At 34.3% G+C, this 19,767-nt stretch overlaps 1 protein-coding gene across 6 annotated transcripts in view; it reads right to left on the reverse strand.

Annotated features, from left to right (window-relative positions):
* The window catches only part of Mtmr3 (myotubularin related protein 3), a 127,294-nt gene that overhangs the window by 40,676 nt on the left and 66,851 nt on the right, over positions 1-19,767 (reverse strand). For all 6 annotated transcript variants that reach the window (XM_071614849.1, XM_071614848.1, XM_071614847.1 and 3 more), the window contains 3 exons: positions 11,206-11,290; positions 4,171-4,260; positions 3,626-3,742 (listed from right to left, as the gene is read on the reverse strand). In XM_071614849.1, coding sequence (XP_071470950.1) covers positions 3,626-3,742; positions 4,171-4,260; positions 11,206-11,208 — 210 coding nt within the window. In that variant the 5' untranslated portion in view covers positions 11,209-11,290. The remainder of the gene's footprint in view (positions 1-3,625; positions 3,743-4,170; positions 4,261-11,205; positions 11,291-19,767) is intronic.

A 19,767-nucleotide genomic window follows, 5' to 3' on the forward strand; every position in this document is an offset into this window, starting at 1 on the left:
TTATTTTCAAGCACCAGGATTTAGAAGTGGAATAATTTCTACCTTTTTAAAAACAAGCACTCTTTTCATAATCTGAATGAGAAATATTAATTTGTACATATGAAGTAAAACTGACAGTAACACAGAAAAAATAATAATTCTAATGATAAAATATAAAATAAAATGGAATATCTAGGCACCTAATCTAATCAGAGGAGGAAAAATACATATACGCAAGCTATCTCCTTCCAGCCCTGATTTCAGATGCTTCAACTATTATATGAATGCTAAGCCAAAATATACTCAAGTATTAACAATAACCTCCTCCTGGTAGTATGGGGAATGAAGGTGATTGTTGAAGGAAAATGCAAAGTGCAAAGAAAAGGTGTTCTAAACTACTATACTTCCACACTTTTTTCCTAACAGGCACTGACAGATTGGCTTGAAAAATAGAAGTTTAATGTCCTCTTAAATACAAATGTTGATTTTACAAATTATTTCTGGCTAAAACTCAGATTACATTTCCATCATTTATGTATAAACTGTGGGCCTTAATCTTCACCCCACAATCTGTTCTCATCAAAGCATACCACTAGAACAGGGAAGCAAATCATGCAGAGAAGACACATTTTGCTGATTTGCAAAGTGTACATCTGACACTCAAAACCAATTTGTTCCAAGCACAGGTACAGTAACACCTAGGATTCTCATGCTACTTACTGGGATTTCAGAAGCAGCAGATTGAGAAGCAGTCTATTGAATTATACAACAAAAAATTGTTTTAAACTTTCATAAAATTTCTTTGTTTATATATTATCTAAGTTTCAAAGAAATATACCTGCATATATGTAAAAATATAGTTTTGGAAAAAAACTAAGAATGGAAGCAATTCATACATTAAATGTTACAAACGAACTCTATTACAGAGATTGTTTACCCTAGGAATTGGAACCTTGATATTTAGTGAATATGTGTGTAGATTAAGGTAATGATGTTCATAGTATCTAAATCTACTGACACATTTTACTCAATGTGCTGTGAAATTAAAAGAGAATACATGATATCAGGTAGCTTTTTAAAACTTGATGGCAAGTCATTTTCTAAAGTGCTAAATGATGTAAAGTGGGGCATGCTACAACACAGAAAGGCACGTTTAGATACTGATGGCTTAAAGATTATTACATCCAAATCAAACACATTTAACAGGGGTTTCTTGATCTCCTATATTTTACTAAAGTATTTATTTGCTGAGGAAAGGACAAAGGGAGGGAGGTGAGAAACAACACCATCAATAACCCTCTGATCTCCACCCACGTCTGATGCAGGAGAAGTCAGTGTTTCCTGGAATAACTTGAGGTTCCAAAAATCTAATGCTATGATGAGATTAACATATTAGTATGAGAAAGGTTGATCTATCTAAATAGGAAGTGTTTATAGACACTACAATGTCAAAATATTTTTGCACAACCATCTTTTTGTGCAAAGCCATTATTTTGGGCTTTTAAGTGGCATGTAGGCTCTAAGCCTTAGAATTATAATGCTAGAGAAAACATGTATATGAGGAACTGGGTCCAAAAGTAAGAGCAGTGGTAAGTTTCCTTAAGCATAATACTTCATCTGTAAAAGGGACCCACAATTCCAGTAAACAACCTACACATAGAGCTACTATTTGAGACAAAAACCACACATACACACAAAATATACAGGCCTATTCCCACAGAAATACATTGTTTTAAAATGAACTATAAATTCAAAAAGGGGAAAAAATTGTTCAATGTCTTTTTCAAATTCATAGTAACTTCAATTAACTTAATATCTATTAGATAGCAAAGCATCAGGAAACAAGCTGGATCCTGGAGATACAAAGATGAAAACCAAAAAATTACAATATGCCTAGTAAATATTGTAAAGATATGTTCAAGATAAAGAAGAGGCCACATGACTATAATTAACTGTCAGGAAAGGAACGAGGACTGAGCAAGGCTTTTTAGAGGAAGTTATCACCTGAAGTGGGTTTTCAGAGATGAAGAGACGTTTGCTGAGGAGGAAAGAAGGGAGAGATAAGAAGTAAAACTCAAGTAAAGAGAATTATGACGTATGACTGACCAGTCCAAGGAGGCTGGTTTTACTAGTACAAAAGGTGAGAAGAGGGAAGGAGAACATAGAAAAGCTAGCAGGGACTCAAAGATCACTGTCTTACATCATGCAAAGTAATTTGATTTTCATCTTAGAAATAGAAAAGAAACACTGAAGGGCTTTAAGATAGTGAATGGCAAGACTCTCCAACCAACCATTCCCAAAATAGATCTAAAACCAGTTAAAACCCCAAATGCTGATAATACAGTATGGCATGGGAAAATGCAATGACATGAAACTCTATCATTTTCACATGCAATTTACTTTTACTGAAATAACTTCATTGATTCCATCCATTTAAAACACTGAAAGAACACAAAATTAAATTGTGTAGTTCTATTAATTATTACTTCCATAGTAGATGATGGGAAATTTTTGATGGCTGAGATTTTAGAATTTCCACCTTTTCTTTTCCATCATACACTCAAATCCAAATGGACCCTCCTGATCATAATGCTATACGGTATGGAAGATAAGTATTGCCTCATTCCTTGATGAATTTGGCACATACTTTTAACTGATGGACAGAAAATTGATGTAACAGCTAAGATTGTAGCCCAAATCTAGAATCCAGAGGAATTCAGGTCAAAAGGGCTCCTGGACATAAATGCTTAACTACAAAAAGAGATTAGATTAAATTAGATAACACATACTAAGAAAATGGCAGCCACTGACTCATGGTAAATCAAAGAGGATTTGGGTAACTTTTGGACTGGTGAGTAAAATAAATAAAAGTGACAGATCTCAAATAACCACAAAATAAAAACCAAAACACAATCTGAATGGGATATAATACTGACCTCTTATTAGGTGTTATAATATATTTCTCTGCGCTAGCACTGACATGCAGAAAACCACAATACTAGCAAATGAAGAATGCATTTGTTTTGTGCAAGTACAACTTTTGTGCCTCTGTGGGTTTCATTTAAATCTACTAATGACAGCAGTACACTGAAAGATCCAGTTCACTGAAAAGACCCTCATAATTGAAAAAGGGTAAGTATACCCTTGAGAATTCCTTTTCTTCGGTAATATATGGTCCATTATGCAAATAAACATTGCACTTAACATCTATACTTATACCACTTAGGAGCCATTAGAGTAATTTCATCCTATAATGAGTCTTCAGTGAGCTCAAAGCACATACCATCTGACATTAAGGCCCAGGAAATTAACTCAACTGAAGTAGTTGGTAACTACTAACAATTGAGGAATAAAAGCTTATTCAGACTCTGTACTTTTATAAAGCTTAACATAAGGCATTACTTAGTGCAAATTATTCAGTTTTAACTAAACATTGAACACCTCAGCTGACAACTAAATACATCATTTTAAATAAGGCATAAGAATTGCTGACTAACTAAATGTCCTTCGAGTGCAAAACAGAGAAAAGCAGAGCACACAATGCTTGCACACACCCCAATCTTGTATGTCTCTGAGTACATTACAAAGTTTTTTCAACTTAAACTTTCTATGTCTACCTTAGAGATAGTAGTTAGTAATCACTTACATTAACAAGAGACTCCTTGAACTTGATGTGAAGTCTATAATTTGAAAGGGCAATGATGGCATCCTCAGCACGACCCACATACTCTGTGCTCTCTCCATGAAGTTCAAGGAAAGGAACCTTCAAAATGAAGAAACTCTTCAGAGTTCTGAAGCAATTAAGGCCAAGTCTTTAAACAAAGGTCGGGTGAATAGATAAATAGATAATAGATAAATAGATAAACTTGGATGACAGTGGTCCATTTAAAGAGGATGCACTGTCATCCAAGTTTAAAGTACAGTACATAAGTAAAGAGGACGAGATTATACCCACCTAATTCAAATATAATTATTCAAATCCTGGACTCCTAAAGGAATGATAGAGAACATCATCTCAAATAATGAATTCTAAGAACATAAGTCTTGCTAGAATGGTTTCCAGCTTGCATTTCTATAGGTATGGCTTAAAAAAATATATGTTTATAAGTCCATCCCTTTAATCCATTAGCTCTGCTACATCATTACTATGATGCTAAATACATATTACAATCCAAAGTGGCCTATGATTACCTGAAGATTCTCATCCTCCCGAATCAGCTGCTTCCTGGGAAAGATCTGATTGGCCTGAATGCACTCAAGACTGTGCCGAGTCTCTTCATCCTAAAAAAACCAAAAATTTTAAAATAAATAACTTCAAAAACTGCTAGTTATCTATACTTAGTTTTTCTGCCATGTCTTCTCACATAATCACAGTAAGAGCCCAATGACCAAGGCAAATAGGCAAAAAAATGCAAGAAAAAAAATATTAATTCCCCAAACTGTTCCATCAACATATTAACTGCTACTATGGTTTGGATAAGTGTCCTCCAAAGGTCCATATGTTAAAGGGCTGGCCACCAGTCTGTGGTGCTACTGGGAGGTGGTGGTACCTTTAAAAGGTGGGGCCTAGTGAGAGGAAGTTGTGACACAGTGGGATCTGCCATTGAAGGAGATATTGGGACTCCAGCCTTTGTGTCACCTTTGATTTTTATGTGAAATTTTCATCAATCGAATCTTGAAAGAATATTTAAGAAAAAGTAAGAATTAAATTTCACAAATATGAAACATGTATGAATACCAGCCCTAATTTACTCTGCCCTATATTCCCAAATAAATCTAATTCTGTTAAGGAAATTTCAAAAGAGAACAGAAACTTCTCATCTAAAATGCACTACAATTTAATTCACATTTTAAAAAGTAATGTTACAGGAAGACCCAAAAGAAATGTAATCTGTTAGAAAGCCTGACTCAAAATGATAGTGAAATCTGTTTACACAGATTTTTGAGGAGGGAGGGGAGCAGTGTTGGGAGTTGAACCCAGGACTTCATACATACGTACATTTTTTTTTTTAACACAACCATTTTTAAAACAGCAAAAACCACATCATGTTCAACTTATAACCACTATTTACTGAACATTTAGCACATGCTACTTATCACAATGTTATAAATCTCCTCGGGGTGGGCGGGGGGAGTATAAACAATACTTAGGATTAGAGTTGCTGTTAAATAAAACCATAAGATTACACTACTTTTATCAGTGTGGTTCTTCAAGTGAAGTCTGCAGATTCTATGAGGTCAAAACCACCTTCACAATAATATTAAGGCATTATCTGCCTTTTTCCTACTGTGTTGACACTTGTTTTAATACTGTAAAAAGAATAAGAAGGGTAAACTGAGCACCTTAGCACAATCAAGGCAGACATACCAATTTAACTAAAAATGACCTTGGAAAAGGCAGGAGAAAATTATATGAGATATTATGGTTGCTTCAAGGAAAAATATCTATGTGACTTTCAATTAACAATGAACTAGCCATTTTTTATGCACAATTTTTAATTGAAAGAATAACTGATGGACAAATTGTGGAAATTAAGACTTGGCCATATGGCAGATCTGTTTTCCAAATGACAATATATTTTTTATGCAAAAATTACAATACTGGAAAACCTGTCATCTGCCACCATGAATTTGATAGCTTTCCAATACTCAAAAATTTTGTGATAAAATCAGTGTGTGATATATCAAATATGTTTTAAAAATTCACTATATGTCAACAGTTGAAAGACCTGCATTGCATAATGAACCTATTATTTTCCTAATGACCAATGTATGATATTTTAAATCATGCATGGATAAAAGTGCAAGATAAGGGCTGGAGTTCAGGGGTAAAGTGCTTGCCTAGCACATACAATGCCCTGGTTTTGATCCCCAGAACCACACACCTGCCAAAAAATTACAAGACAGATCAAAAACGGTTAAAATAGAACAAAGAGGTTCACTTATAGTTTTAGATTCACCACTGCAACTAAATTAAGGAACTACCACTTGTCAAGTTTTGGTGTAGTATTAAAAGAAAATACATGTGATTATCTAAAACACTTTTAAAATATTCTTCGCTTTTCTACCTATTTACATATGGCTGAATTTTCCTCACATTTGAAATAAAACATATTTTAATAGATTGAATGTGAGAGTAGATATGAGAATGTGTCATCTATTAAACCAAGCATTAAAGAGATCAGAAATATTACACAATTTTTGGATAAGAAGTTATTTTTAATTAAAAATATTTATATTGCCATGTAATTTCGTACTTTTAAATGAATTTATAAGCATTTGAGAGATTTCTCAGCTTTAATTTCTATTACAGTAAACACAGCAAACATAACCCACATAAACAAGCCCTCTTGGGAGTCCTTAATAATTTATCAATGTAAAAAGAGATGCTGAGACCAAAGGGTTTCAGAACTGCTATTCCAGACTGCACTCTAATACTAAGTAACAATTAAAGCTGTATAATTTGAAAAGCCAAACTTGTCCCAAAACTATTCTCCTATTGTTAATCCATGACAGAAAAAGCCATTCAGAATTTAACAATGACCTCAACCATCATTCTAGCAATCTTTGCTACAAACTGACTAAACCATTTTATTTTGAGACATGAGCTTTTTAAGGGCCCTTTAAAAAGATTGATATTTAAAATTTTTAAATAGCTTCAAATTATAAAATATAATTTTACAAATGGTTTATAAAATGCTATGAAAAATTATGAAACTTCCATTTAGTATTAAAAAAATTAAATATACTTTTATTATTATTATAAAAAAATTATTTCCCTAGGATTACAAGCATCCCAGGATAACTGTTAAGAAACTGTTGCTGATAATCAAATAATTTTAAAAGCAAAATTATAAAAAAAAAAAACAACTTTTGTTTCTTATGTAGCCAAAATAAAAATGTTTTATGAGGGCTGGGGTTGTTGGTAACGTGCTTGCCTAGTATGTGTGAGGCACTGGGTTCCATTCTCAGCACCACATATAAAAAAATAAATGAATAAAGGTCCATCAATAACTAATAAATTTTTTAAAAAAAATACTTAATTAAGTGATGCACTTTAATAAGGCTAATATGACAGAGCTTAGTGGTCTCGGAAAGAGTAATTACCTAAAGTGTACTAAAGTCTGTAAATGGCTCCACTCCTATAAACACCAAAATAACTTGTTAGATGAAAAATGTTGAATTATGTCCCATCTGATTCAAATGTATGATATGTCAAGGTCATTATACTGTCATGTGTAACTAATTAAAACAAATAAAAAAATAATACAAAAAAAATGTTGTGTTGATCTGTACTATATTATGCCTTTCCACTCATTTCGTTTGAAGTCAATTAATGAGTGAAAGAACAGGGGGAAGTGATTTTTTAAAAAAAAGAACCCACTTTTCTACCATAAGTACTGGCTTTAAAAAAAATCCTACTTTCATTATTAAAAGGTATCTCTTAACTTAAAGAAGGCTAAATGTTTACATTTAAAGGGAATAAAAGGAAAAGAGAGAGAATCCTGAATCAAGAAAAATGTTCTCATGAACCAACAGGGAATAGGTAGGAAATGCTATAAAAGAGGGAGAGGGGACAGCTTTTAAAAATTCTTACCTGAAAGTACACTTTAAACATACCTTCTCAGCATCACATTAACTGGCTTTTTAACTCACATAAATGTATAAGGCCTAAACTTTTACTGTCTTTAAGATCATTTTACAGAGGCTCATTATTTCTTTATGTGATTCCTTGACGCAGTTTTCCACTGACCCTCAAAAGAGCTCAGAATTGAAATAATGTAGCAGGCTTTTTAAAAAGAGAAAGAAAAGGAAAAAGGAAAAAAAGGGAAAGAGAAGCCATTTACCTATTCATTCTTGCTAGCACACTCACTTTGGTGCTAATCCAGACTAATGTACCTAACCAAAGTAGCTACTGAACACTGAAAGAAAATTGTTTTCAACATATGAGAACTGACAATTAAGCCAGCAAGACAAGAACATGAAGTACTTATTTTCAGTTAAATCAAATAAATGCTCTTTTTAAAAAATACTGCCTCAGCTCATATTACCTATAAGGCTTCAGAAAAATGTCCCCCCGGGTTGGGGTTGTAGCTCAGTGGTAGAGTACTTGCCTGGCAAGTGTGAGACACTGAGTTCGATTCTCAGCACCACATATAAATAAATGAATAAAATAAAGCTCCATCAACCTCTAAAAAAATATTTTAAAAAAAAGAAAGAAAAATGTCCCCCCTTTATACAGAACTGCATTTAACCTCAAAGATTTAATTAACATTAGGACCAACTAACTGCATAATTTTATTATAGTCTCTGTGATTTTACAGGTATAAAAGGAAACCCAACTTGACACAGTTAATAGGGAGGGAAACTGGGAAGAGGCAGAACTGGAAAGTAGTGGTGTGATAAAAAGCTGGGAACAGATTTTGCTTAGGCTATATGCACTTATTCATTAGTATTAAAGAATGCATTCCACATTGTTGATTTCCTGGTATTACTCAGGAATGCCAGGTGATGTAGAATCTGGTATTTCTTTGGCTCCACCTAGCTCTGTAAAGTTAGCAGGGTCACTTGCAAAATCCCGAAAAAGGATCAGTCAACCAGTTTCAGGCCAGTTTCTGCTACTGGCTAAATTATGCAGGTAAGAAAGTTAAGTACATACTTCAGAGGAGAAGTCAACATTAAATATAAATATTTAAAACACATAAGAGAAGACTGCTGACCAATTAAGTCCTATGAACTAAATCTATATATATAGCGTTCATGTTCAAAAAATGTAAAAGTAATCACCGGTCTTCTTACTGTCAGTATTGTCCATACACTATTCTTGGGGCTAGTATTTATAGTCATTGAAAATATATTTCCCTTGCTATAATCCTTGAAATTTGGTCAAAACAATTCAAAGGGCTAGGAAGCACAGAGTAGGAATCAGATAAAACAAGTAGCCATAAACTGATAGTTACTGCAACTGAGGATATATGAGAGTTCACTACAAATTCTTTCCTCATATAGTCTATGCTTAAGATTTTCCATACTGAAAATAAAAATATCTTTTCATAATGCCTGGTCTCTCAAAGAGACTTAAATATCATTTTAGATCTTTTAAGATTACAAGAGGCAGGAGAGGATGTTACCTTCAGATTACTACAGAAATATACATCAAAAACAAAATTCAATGCTCCTTTCTTACACAAAACTAAGGATTAAGGACATATAATCTGAATGTTAAAATAATATGGTATATTAAATATATACCATATGAGTGGATCAAAGGCTCAATAACTTGCAACATATTATTTAGCTAGTAAAATGATCTTTAGGAATCCAGTAAATCAACATGGGAAAACGTTTAATGCATTGAATGAAATGAGCAAAAGACTTCATTATGTTATTGTAACTATATATGTAGATATATGAATGACAAGGACTACTTAGGAAAACATACAACCATAAGTTCTGGTGGTAGAATTACAAATGAGAATTTTAAAAAAATTTTGTTATAATGTTTTATGTGGGGGCAGGATGCACCACGGTCAAGCTGTTCCCCAACAATCACACATAGAGGTGTCTCCAGAGCGTTTCTGCAGCACAGGGGCAGGAAGTACACAAGGAAGATAGTTGGGCACCAAAGAGATCCCAGCAGCACCAAGAACAGGACCATGCTATTTGTTTCTAGCTATGTGGTATAAGATGAAGGACAAAGTCTCCATATAGAACAGATCTGCTTTCATAAGCCCATAATTTGATAAACATTAGCATTGGCATAGCATACCATATAAATACAAGGCAAACACTTTTTTCAATTCATTAAAAACTGAGACCCAGCACCACAAAAAAAAAAAAAAAACTGAGACAGTAGCAGGGTCCATATCATACAATGGTTTTGGGGTATTGTGAGCAAGAATAGCATCAAATGATTTACTTTCAAGGATTATTCTGGCTAGTGAATCTAGGTAGGGAATAGTTTAGACTATTGGGAATGAGAAAGAAACAATAGTAAAATAAAATGTAGTCTAGAGAATTAACAGTAAAAGTTCATCAATGTTTGGGTACAAGAAATTAGAAAGTTGTAATGCCCACAAACTAAGAAAAAAAGAGTTTACCTTTAAGAAGGGAACAATTACCTTTCTCCTCTTTTTCATATGACATTTCTGCACAACTACCTTTTTTGTTTTGTTTTACTATGTTTTTAATTTTAAAAGCATTTTCCATACACATCCCTAATGAAGCTTGAAATTAACATGGTCTTTTCAATTCCTTTTTTGTGCACCAGCATGAAACAGTTTGGATCTAGGAAACACCATAAGGTAGAAACAGGACAATATTACAGAGAATCATTTTTCTCTTAAGGTCTGAAGTGCTGTTTATATGTCCTCAAGATTAATAAAAATGTAGTTGGCTTGTTGCTCCATCTTCTCTGCCTTCCCTGGACCCTAAATGGTCCAGAAATCACTGAACTGTCCATGATATGTTCTTTTCAGTCAAAGATTCAATGCAGATCTGCTGCCCTACTACCGAACCAAAATACTGCTTTGAAGAGACATAGATAGGCTGGGGATGTAACCCAGTGGTTGAGCACTTGCCAAGCATGTGCTAAACCCCGGGTCCAATATCTAGTACTGAAGGGCAAGAAAGGAGGGTGGGGGGGAAAGAGAGCAAGACTCATAGGAAATATAGGGAATTGCTTTGTGAGGTAACGCATGTTAACTAGCTCAATGTAGCCATTCCACAATATATACACACTTCAAAGAACATTGCACACAATATACATAATTTTGTCAATTAAAAAAAGTAAAGACTATTCAGATGAAAAAATCATTGTCACTATATCCTACTTCCTAGAAATTTCTTTTTCTCTCTTTTCTTTTTTCTTCTTTTGGTACTGAGGATTGGGCCCAGAGCCTTGGGCTACTATTGAGCTATACTCCAGCCCAGTTTCCTAGAAAAGGAATGAAAAACCTGGAGTCCAGGAACCATATGTTATTCTTTGGTTCCATTCACTAGCTGATTTAAAATGAGACTTAGTGTCCAGGTCACAGAATTCAAGTTAAGAGAAATGAAACTGCTCCATACACTGGAGTACCCTATCATTACTAATAATAAAAGAGAGATTCTAGGGGAAAGAAAAATGATTTCTAACAAAAACAGAAATGGGTAAGTATGGATTAGTGTTCAGCTGAATTGTCAGAATTGAGTTCAACTCCAATTTTCTTATTTCCTTATACTTACCATGACAGGAGGCCCAGATTAGGAGGAGAGATCCCCGTCCCTTCTTCGGTGTCTGGCAAAGCTCTTCTTTCTCTTATGCTGAGATCTTTTATTTAAAAGAGAGAGAGAGAAAGAGAAAAAGAGCAAAATTGGCAATAGTTTTCCCCTAATTGGTATATCCTAATTAAAGGGACTGCACATATACAAACTAAAAAACTGAACAGAATCACTCAAGAAAAAGTTGAATGTCACCCTGTCAGTTCTCACTAGTCAATTCCAAACTTGATAATGCCTTTGTAAAAATCTTTCTGGACTTAAACTAGTTCTGAAAAAAAAAGTAGCAAATGCTAACATTCTTACACTGATAGTTGTTTAAAAACAAAAAAGGCTAAACCTTGGATGAAAGTAATAATTAAAATCAACCTGCAAATGAGAAAACAATATTCTTATAATTTTCAGAATGTTTGTATGGATCTTCTGTCTATGGGAAGCAAACATAATTAGCAAGCAAAATATGAACAACCTGTTTGTTATTCCAATATTCTATACTCACCTGTGCTAATACTTCCTATCTATCTATCTATTTATTTATTTTTGGAGGTACCGGGAATTGAGCCCAGACTGTTCTCTCACCAAGCTATACCATTACCCCTTTTTATTTTTTGAGATGGGGCCTTGCCAAGTTGCCCAAGCTGGCCTCAAATTTGTAATCCTGGCTTTTGGGGAGGCTGAAGTGTGAGGATCTCCCGTGTACTACAGTGCCCAGCTCCTCTTACCTGTTTTATTAAGAACAAAAAAGAGAAAGGGGAAGAATACCCTACTAGAAATGCAAAGATAGGCTATTAAAGTATTATCTTAAGTTGCTTTTTTCTTTGAATAGATTAGTCTCATGTAATTCTGATTTGCTAAAGTTCAAAAAACAGAGGCTATCCTGGTTAATATTCAATATAAACCATATAAGACAGTGTAAATGACAAAACAGAGGACAGTGTAAATGACAGAACAGGGGACATCAAAGAAGTAGCAGGGTCCATATCATACAACAGTTTTGGGGTATTGTGAGCAAGAAGAGCATCAAATGATTTACTTTCAAGGATTATTCTGGCTAGTGAATCTAGGTAGGGAATAGTTTAGACTATTGGGAATGAGAAAGAAACAAAGGAAGAAACAGTTGGAAGGTAACTGCAATGATCCAGCCAAGAGACAAGGTAATAGTAATGGAAATGGTGGGATGTTGCTAGATTCTGGATATACTTTGCAAGTATCATCTTCAGGATTTGAGCTCATGAATTAAATGTAAAAGAAAAGGAAGTCAATTTTTTTTTTTTTTTTTTGCCCCAGCAACTGAAAGCAAGGATTTACTGATGGGGAACATCCATGCAAAGACGGGAGTGAAGAAACAAAGGAGAATCATAAGTTCTATTTCAGACGTATTACATTTGAGATGCCCATCAAATATCCAGTTGAAAATGCCAAGTAAAGTGCTAGATAAACCAGACTAGAGATCTAAAAGATGGAAGTTGGAAATATTAATATAAATGTGGGAGACATTAGTGTGTGAACAGCATTTAAGCTGTATAAGTATAAAGAGAGGCCATGAAGATCAAGGACAGGAGCTTGATATAATCCACTGTTTAGAGAAAAGACCACAGGGTTCAGTAATAAGCCAAGTCACAGTCATCATTCTTGACATTCCTTCAAACCCACACCAAATCTTTGTGATTTGATAATGACCCAAATTGGCATAAAATTATTTCCTTTGTTCACTCCAATAAATATACTCAATACCTACTATATTCCAGGCATTGCTAGGCTTTAGAAAGACAACTGTGCATAAAAAGTCAAGAAGCGGTCTTCCTCAAGAGAAACAAACAGGATCTAATGTTAAGTAGTTAGCTGATAAATGCTACAAAGAAAACAGAGTTAAGGGTAAGAAATAACAGAATATGGTACTTGAAATAGGAAGTAAAGATGTTGTAAGAGGGAAACTGTTAGAATTAAAAAGGAGAGAGGTATTATGCACAGTGGCCTACACCTATAAACTCAGCAACTCAGGAGGTTGAGGTGGGAGGACTGCAAGTTTGAAATCAACCTCAGCAACTTAGTGAGCCATAAAAAAAACCAATGAGCCAGATGTGGTTGTGCACGCCTGTAATCCCAGCACTCGGGAGGTTAAGGCAAGAGGATCGCAAATTCAAAGCCAGCCTCAGCAAAAAAGCCAGGCACTAAGTAACTCAGTGAGACCCTGTCTCTAAATAAAATACAAAATAGGGCTGGGGATGTGGCTCTGTGGTCAAGTGCCCCTGAATTCAATCCCTGGTACCCCCACAAAAAAATAATTATGAAATTCTATCATTTGCATTAATATGGATCAAACACAGGACATTACTTTAAGTGAAATAATTCTGACACAAAAAAAGACAAATAATGCATATTCTCACTTACACGTAGACTCTAACAAGTTGATCTCCAAGAAACAGACAATAGAATAATGGCTAACAGAGCCTAAAAGGTGAGGGAGAGAGGAGAGAGGATGGTTAACAGGTATACAGAGGTAAAACTAGATAGGAGGAGGAATAACTTCTAATGCTCTATAGCACCATATGGTAATTGTGGTCAACAACAGTTGATTATATCAAAATAAAGGATTTAGAACACACAAAGTTCCCCCCCACAAAGAAATGATTAATGTCTGAGGTGATAAATGTCAATAATAAGTCTGATCTGATCATTACATATTGCATACATGTACTGAAATATCACACTGTGCAGACTATACTCCATAAATATGTTCAATTACTATGTGTCAATTTAAAAATACATATGTTGAGACTGTTATAGAGAAACATTTTAAAGAATTGAAGTTCTGGACATCACAAAACCAAATTTATTGTTTATACAATAAACACCAATGTGCACTCTGTGTCTGTGTGTGTGTGTGTGTCGGGGGGGGGGGGGGGGTAATATAGATTGAACCCAGGCTAAGCAAGCACTCTATCATTAGGCTACATCCCTAGCCCCACCTACCCACCCACCCCCCTTTTAATTTTTATTTTGAGACATGGTCTTGCTATGTTGCCTAAGCTAACCTAGAACTTGCAATCCTCCTGCCTCTACTTCCCAAGTGGCTGGGACTACAGGCTTGCACCACAACACCCAGCACATTTAGTGTCCTTTAAGGTTTATTTTCTTCCCCAGAAAAAAATGCACAGAAAACTCATACAGGCATCACAGAGTAAGATGACCAGCTGAATTGTACTCATCTAGTGACAATTCACTAAAATTAAAATTCCAATTACAAAGTAAATTGTTGTAAGATTTGTAATGCATTCTTCTGTCATATATAAATAAAATAAAAAAGTAAACTGCTGATCAGCAGTTACATCATATACACATATGCTAACTTTACAGTTAAGGCTAAATTTTTAGTAAGCATGGAAATAATCACAATGAAGATCTGCCACTTAGCATTAAAAGACTAAATCAATTTAAAAAGTCTTCATCCAGAAGTGATGCCTTTGATTTCTGTACCAAATAAAGACTTTGAAAACAGTGTACTACACTGCAGGCAGTCAAAAATTACCCAAGAACCTATGTCAGATAGTTTGATATGTATTGGTTCTTACACTAATGCAGTTTTTGTTCCAATGACAGACAGAGAGAGATAATAATTACAAAGTGTGTTAAATGTGATGAAGGAAACAATTAGGATGCTGAGACAGAGAATGAATAAGAGGATCCAAGAGACTACATCAGAAAAGCTTGCTTGGATGTGGGGGGGGTCAAACTTCTGGTATAGATAACAGCACAGTATTCCAGAAAGACTGACATATTTAAAGAACTAAAAGGAAGAAATCATTCTAGCTAAAATATATTGAATCAGAGTGAAAGTAGCCCAATTTAAAGTTGAAATGTATAAGGAAAAGATCATGTAAAGATTATATTCCAAGCACAACAGGATACCATTTACAGTTTTAAACAGAAGAGTGACATGAAGATCATGCTGACTATTGTGTGGTGAATGGATTAAAAGACAGAAAGAATAAAGAAGACAATCGGGAACAATTACTGGAAGAGGATGGTGTTTTGAGTTAGAAGAGTGGAAGTACAGACAGAAGAAAGACAAAGATCTGAAAGGTATTTTGGAGTATAAAAACATAACAAAGGTAAAAACATGGATGTAGGGGTTAAGGGAGAGTGGAGAATTTACAATTCAAGAAAGAAAATAAGTAGATAAAATAAAATCAGAAAATCAGAAGTGCTGCTTTAAGAATTTGAGAAAAATTTAAAATTGCCATAGGAATTCCAAATTCACAAGTAAAAGCCAAGATCATGGGTAAGTCTGCAACCAATCTGAATTAAGAAGTTTTTAAAGGTTCCTTTTAAAACTACAAAGAACAGTCATGAACAATCCTTAGGAAATATTCAAGGGTCATTGCAACACCTCACTTGCATAACTTGGGACGCATTGTGGTAGTTATACTTTCACCACAAAAGAAAGAAGTTGAATCATTACTGTTAGTCTGATAAACAATTAAGACATGTGAATTTGCTTAGGTCTAATAGTAATGGATGGTCCATGTAAGAAATTTTAAAAATAGCTATAAAAGGTAAACAAATACCCTCTTATGATGCTGGTGGGAATATAAAATGGTACAGCCTCTTTGGAAAATAGCCTCATATTTCCTCAAACAATAAAACAGATTTACCAATTGACCCAGCAATAGCATTCCTAGTATTTATCTGAGAAAACAAAAAAGTATGAACACATAAGAACTTATACATACATGTTCTCAGCAACATTACCGAAATAACCAAAAGGTGGAAACTATTTGTTCAACTATATGAACATTTGGATTAACAAAATGGTATCCAAACAATGGATTATTGTTCAGTCTTAGAAAGGAATGAAATATTGATAAACTTTGAACACATGATAAAAGAAGCCAAACACAAAAGACTACATGCCATAGCAGGATTATGTTTACATGAAATGTCTAGAACAAGGAAATTATACAGAGATAGAAAATTAATTACTATTTGCTTAGGGCTGGGAGAGATGGAGGGCAAGAGACAGTGACAGCTAAGGGATATGAAGTTTCTTTTCTGAAGTGATGAAAATGTTCTAAAATAGGCAAGTGATGGCTACAGAATTTTGTGAATACACTAGAGTCACTGAATCCTATACTCTACATGGTGAACTACACAGTATGTGAATCTTCCCCCCCAATCCCACAAACCATCTTGGGAATCAAACCCAGGGATTCTCTACCACTGAGCTACATTTCCAGCGCTTTTCCATTTTTACTTTTAAGACAAGGTCTCACTAAACTTCCCAGACAGATCCCAAACTGGCAATCTTCCTGTCTCATCCTCCAAAGTAGCTGGGACTATAGAACCACACTCGCCAGAATTATATTTTAATAACTGCTTCTTAAAAATCAAGAAGTTTGGGGCTGGGGTTATGGTTCAGTGGTAGAGCACTCATCTCACACGTGCGAGACCCTGGGTTCAATCCTCAGCACCACATAAGAATAAATAAGTGAAATAAAGATACTGTGTACAACTACAAGTAAAAAATGAATATTAAAAAAAAACAAAAAACCAAGGCTGGGGATGTGGCTCAAGTGGTGGCGCACTCGCCTAGCATGTGGGGCACTGGATTCAATTCTCAGCACCACAGAAAAATAAAGATATTGTGTCCACTTAAAACTAAAAAATAAATATTAAAAAAGAAGTTCCCTTCTCGTTGTTGCCCCTCAGTTCACCTACACCTATTTATAACTAGTTTTAACTACTTGATACTTTCATCCAGATAATTCTGTATGCATATAAAAAAATACAATCTATTCCAAAAAGGGGGATGGAGGGAATGCCATTCTGTTCTCTAATTTCTTCCATTAATATATAGCAAATCCTTCCTGCGTCAGTATGTGTTTTTCGATGGCAGCTCAGTATTCCATCATATCCTAATATGAAATAGTATAATCACATAAACTGGTGAGATATTTAGGTTGTTTCCATCTTTTATTTTCAAATATTTATTTTTTAGTTGTAGTTGGACACAATACCTTTATTTCACTTATTTATTTTTATGTGGTGCTGAGGATCGAACCCAGGGTCTCGAACATGCGAGGTGAGCGCTCTACCACTGAACCACAACCCCAGCCTCTCCCCATCTTTTCATTATCACCAAAAGAGGCACAACAACCATTCACAACTAAATTCCAATCAAGTCACTATTTCTGTAGCCTTGATTCTTAAAAAAATGAATTTACTAGATGAAAAGATCTAAACTTTGTATGGAGAAGGATGCACAAGAGTTATTATTGCCAAAGACTGCATATACTTACTCTTCATCCACACAGTCAACAACTTGGTAGAAGTTTTAAGTCCTCTGTAATTTTAAAAGTTAAGAATAAGCAAAAGCATCACCTGTATTCATCGTGAAGCATGTTCATATGTATACAGGAAAATGATAAAAAGATTGTTAACAATGGTTATCCCTTTAGGAAATAGTAAGAACAGAGACTTAGGTTTCATACTTTTATACATTTACATTTATCATTAGGAAAACAAAATTTTCCTCTAAAGTTTTTAAAAAAGAAACTCAAAATAACTATTTAATAAAAGGTTATCATTTAACTGATGACAGAGTGTGAAGATAATGACCTCAAGAAAAAGCAATTAAGTCTGTAAAGCAATGGCTCTGAGGGCAGGTAAGATACAAGTCCTGATTCTGCCATATACAGGTTGAGTATCCCTTATTCAAAATGTGTGGAACCACAAGTGTTTGAGATTTCAGAATTTTTCTGATTTTGGAGAATATCAAACTTCCAGATTAGGTCTGCTCAACCTGTTCTAACTCAATGACCTTGAAGGCAAGTCATGATACTTCTTTTACACATGAAGAAACTGAAGTGCAAACGATAGAAATAAAAGCTACATAAAGAGTTGTAAGGACCAAAGGATATGATATATATGATATGCTCAATATTAGTGCCATTTAATTATATGTACATTTAAAATTAATACTGTTTACATGCAATCCTATATATGAAATAGTTCTATCTAAAGATTGTACTTCATTAAATAAAATATTCCATTATAAAACAAATAACATGGACAGGACAATTCCCAAGTATCTTTATCCACACATATTTGTATATGTGTACACAGTTATTTTCTTTGAACCTTAAAGGGTTGCATATACTACCATGTTTATTTAATTCTTACTACTTTCAGTGTATATTTCTCAAAAGCAAAGAAAATCTTTTGTATAACCATAGCACTAGTTTTCAAATTCAGAAAATTTAACACTGACATAACACTTTAATCCACCACCTCTATTTTACTTTCTTTTTTTAATATTTTATTTTTGAATTGTAGTTGGACACAATACCTTTATTTTATTTTTACATGGTGCTGAGGATTGAACCCAGGGCCTTGCATGTGCTAGGCGAGTGCTCTGCCACTGAGCCACAATCCCAGCCCTCTATTCTACTTTCATCAATTTATCTAATTATATCTTTTATAGCAAATCTGCACATTCCTCCTGCCCCTGTAAAGGATCCATTCCAGAATCACATTGGATCCATTTGTCATATGTCTGGTCTCCTTTTATCTGAGGCACATATTAATTAATTAATTAATTAATTAATTAATTAATTTTGGAGGGAGTACCAGGGATTGAACTCAGGAACACATAACTGCTGAGCCACATTCCCAGCCCTATTTTGTATTATTTAGAGATAGGGTCTCTCTGAATTGTTTAGTGCCTCGCCATTTCCAAGGCTGGCTTTGAACTCAAAATCCTCCTGCCTCAGCCTCCCAAACTGCTGGGATTCTATAAATCCAAGCAACATTTCTGAAATCACCTATAGAATGGGCGGCCAAACCCAGCATTCATTGTTTTGTAAATGTCTTTGATGTTTTTCTGTAGATTGATTTTAAAGTTAAAAACAAATAAACATTTACATTATGATACTGTAAATATTAAACACTGAAAACCAACCAATATCTTAGAATTATACTTCTTTATCTAAAAAGAAACCCTTTCTCTATAAAGCAACCCCTTTAAACAAATGAAGGACAAGATTCCTATCCCAAGCATCAAGTTCAAATTTCTCTTTTCTTAATATATGTATGCGAATTTGACAGTGGTAACTCACAGGCTTCTCTGAGTTCCAGCAACAGTACCCATTCCAGGATTCAATTAACAGAAATCTTTATGAAACTGTTATTTCAAGCATTTTTTTAAATATATATTTATTTTTTAGTTATAGATGGACACAATATCTTTATTTTATTTGTATGTGGTGCTGGGGATCGAACCCAATGCCTAACGCATAGTAGGCAAGCGCTTTACCTCTGAGCCACAGCCCCAACCCCAATTTCAAGCATTTTTAAAGACGAAATTACTCAATTCCTCACTTAAAAATAAAAATTCACACTTGCAAACGGTAACAATTCAACCAAATAAGATACTGAGCAACTTGGACTACAAAGACATTGATTCTATACTGTATAATACTTGCAAAGAAAGAAACACAGTAAACTAAACCAAAGATTATGATACCCAAT

Source organism: Marmota flaviventris, chromosome 1 (assembly GCF_047511675.1).
Source record: "Marmota flaviventris isolate mMarFla1 chromosome 1, mMarFla1.hap1, whole genome shotgun sequence".
Lineage (NCBI taxonomy): Eukaryota > Metazoa > Chordata > Mammalia > Rodentia > Sciuridae > Marmota > Marmota flaviventris.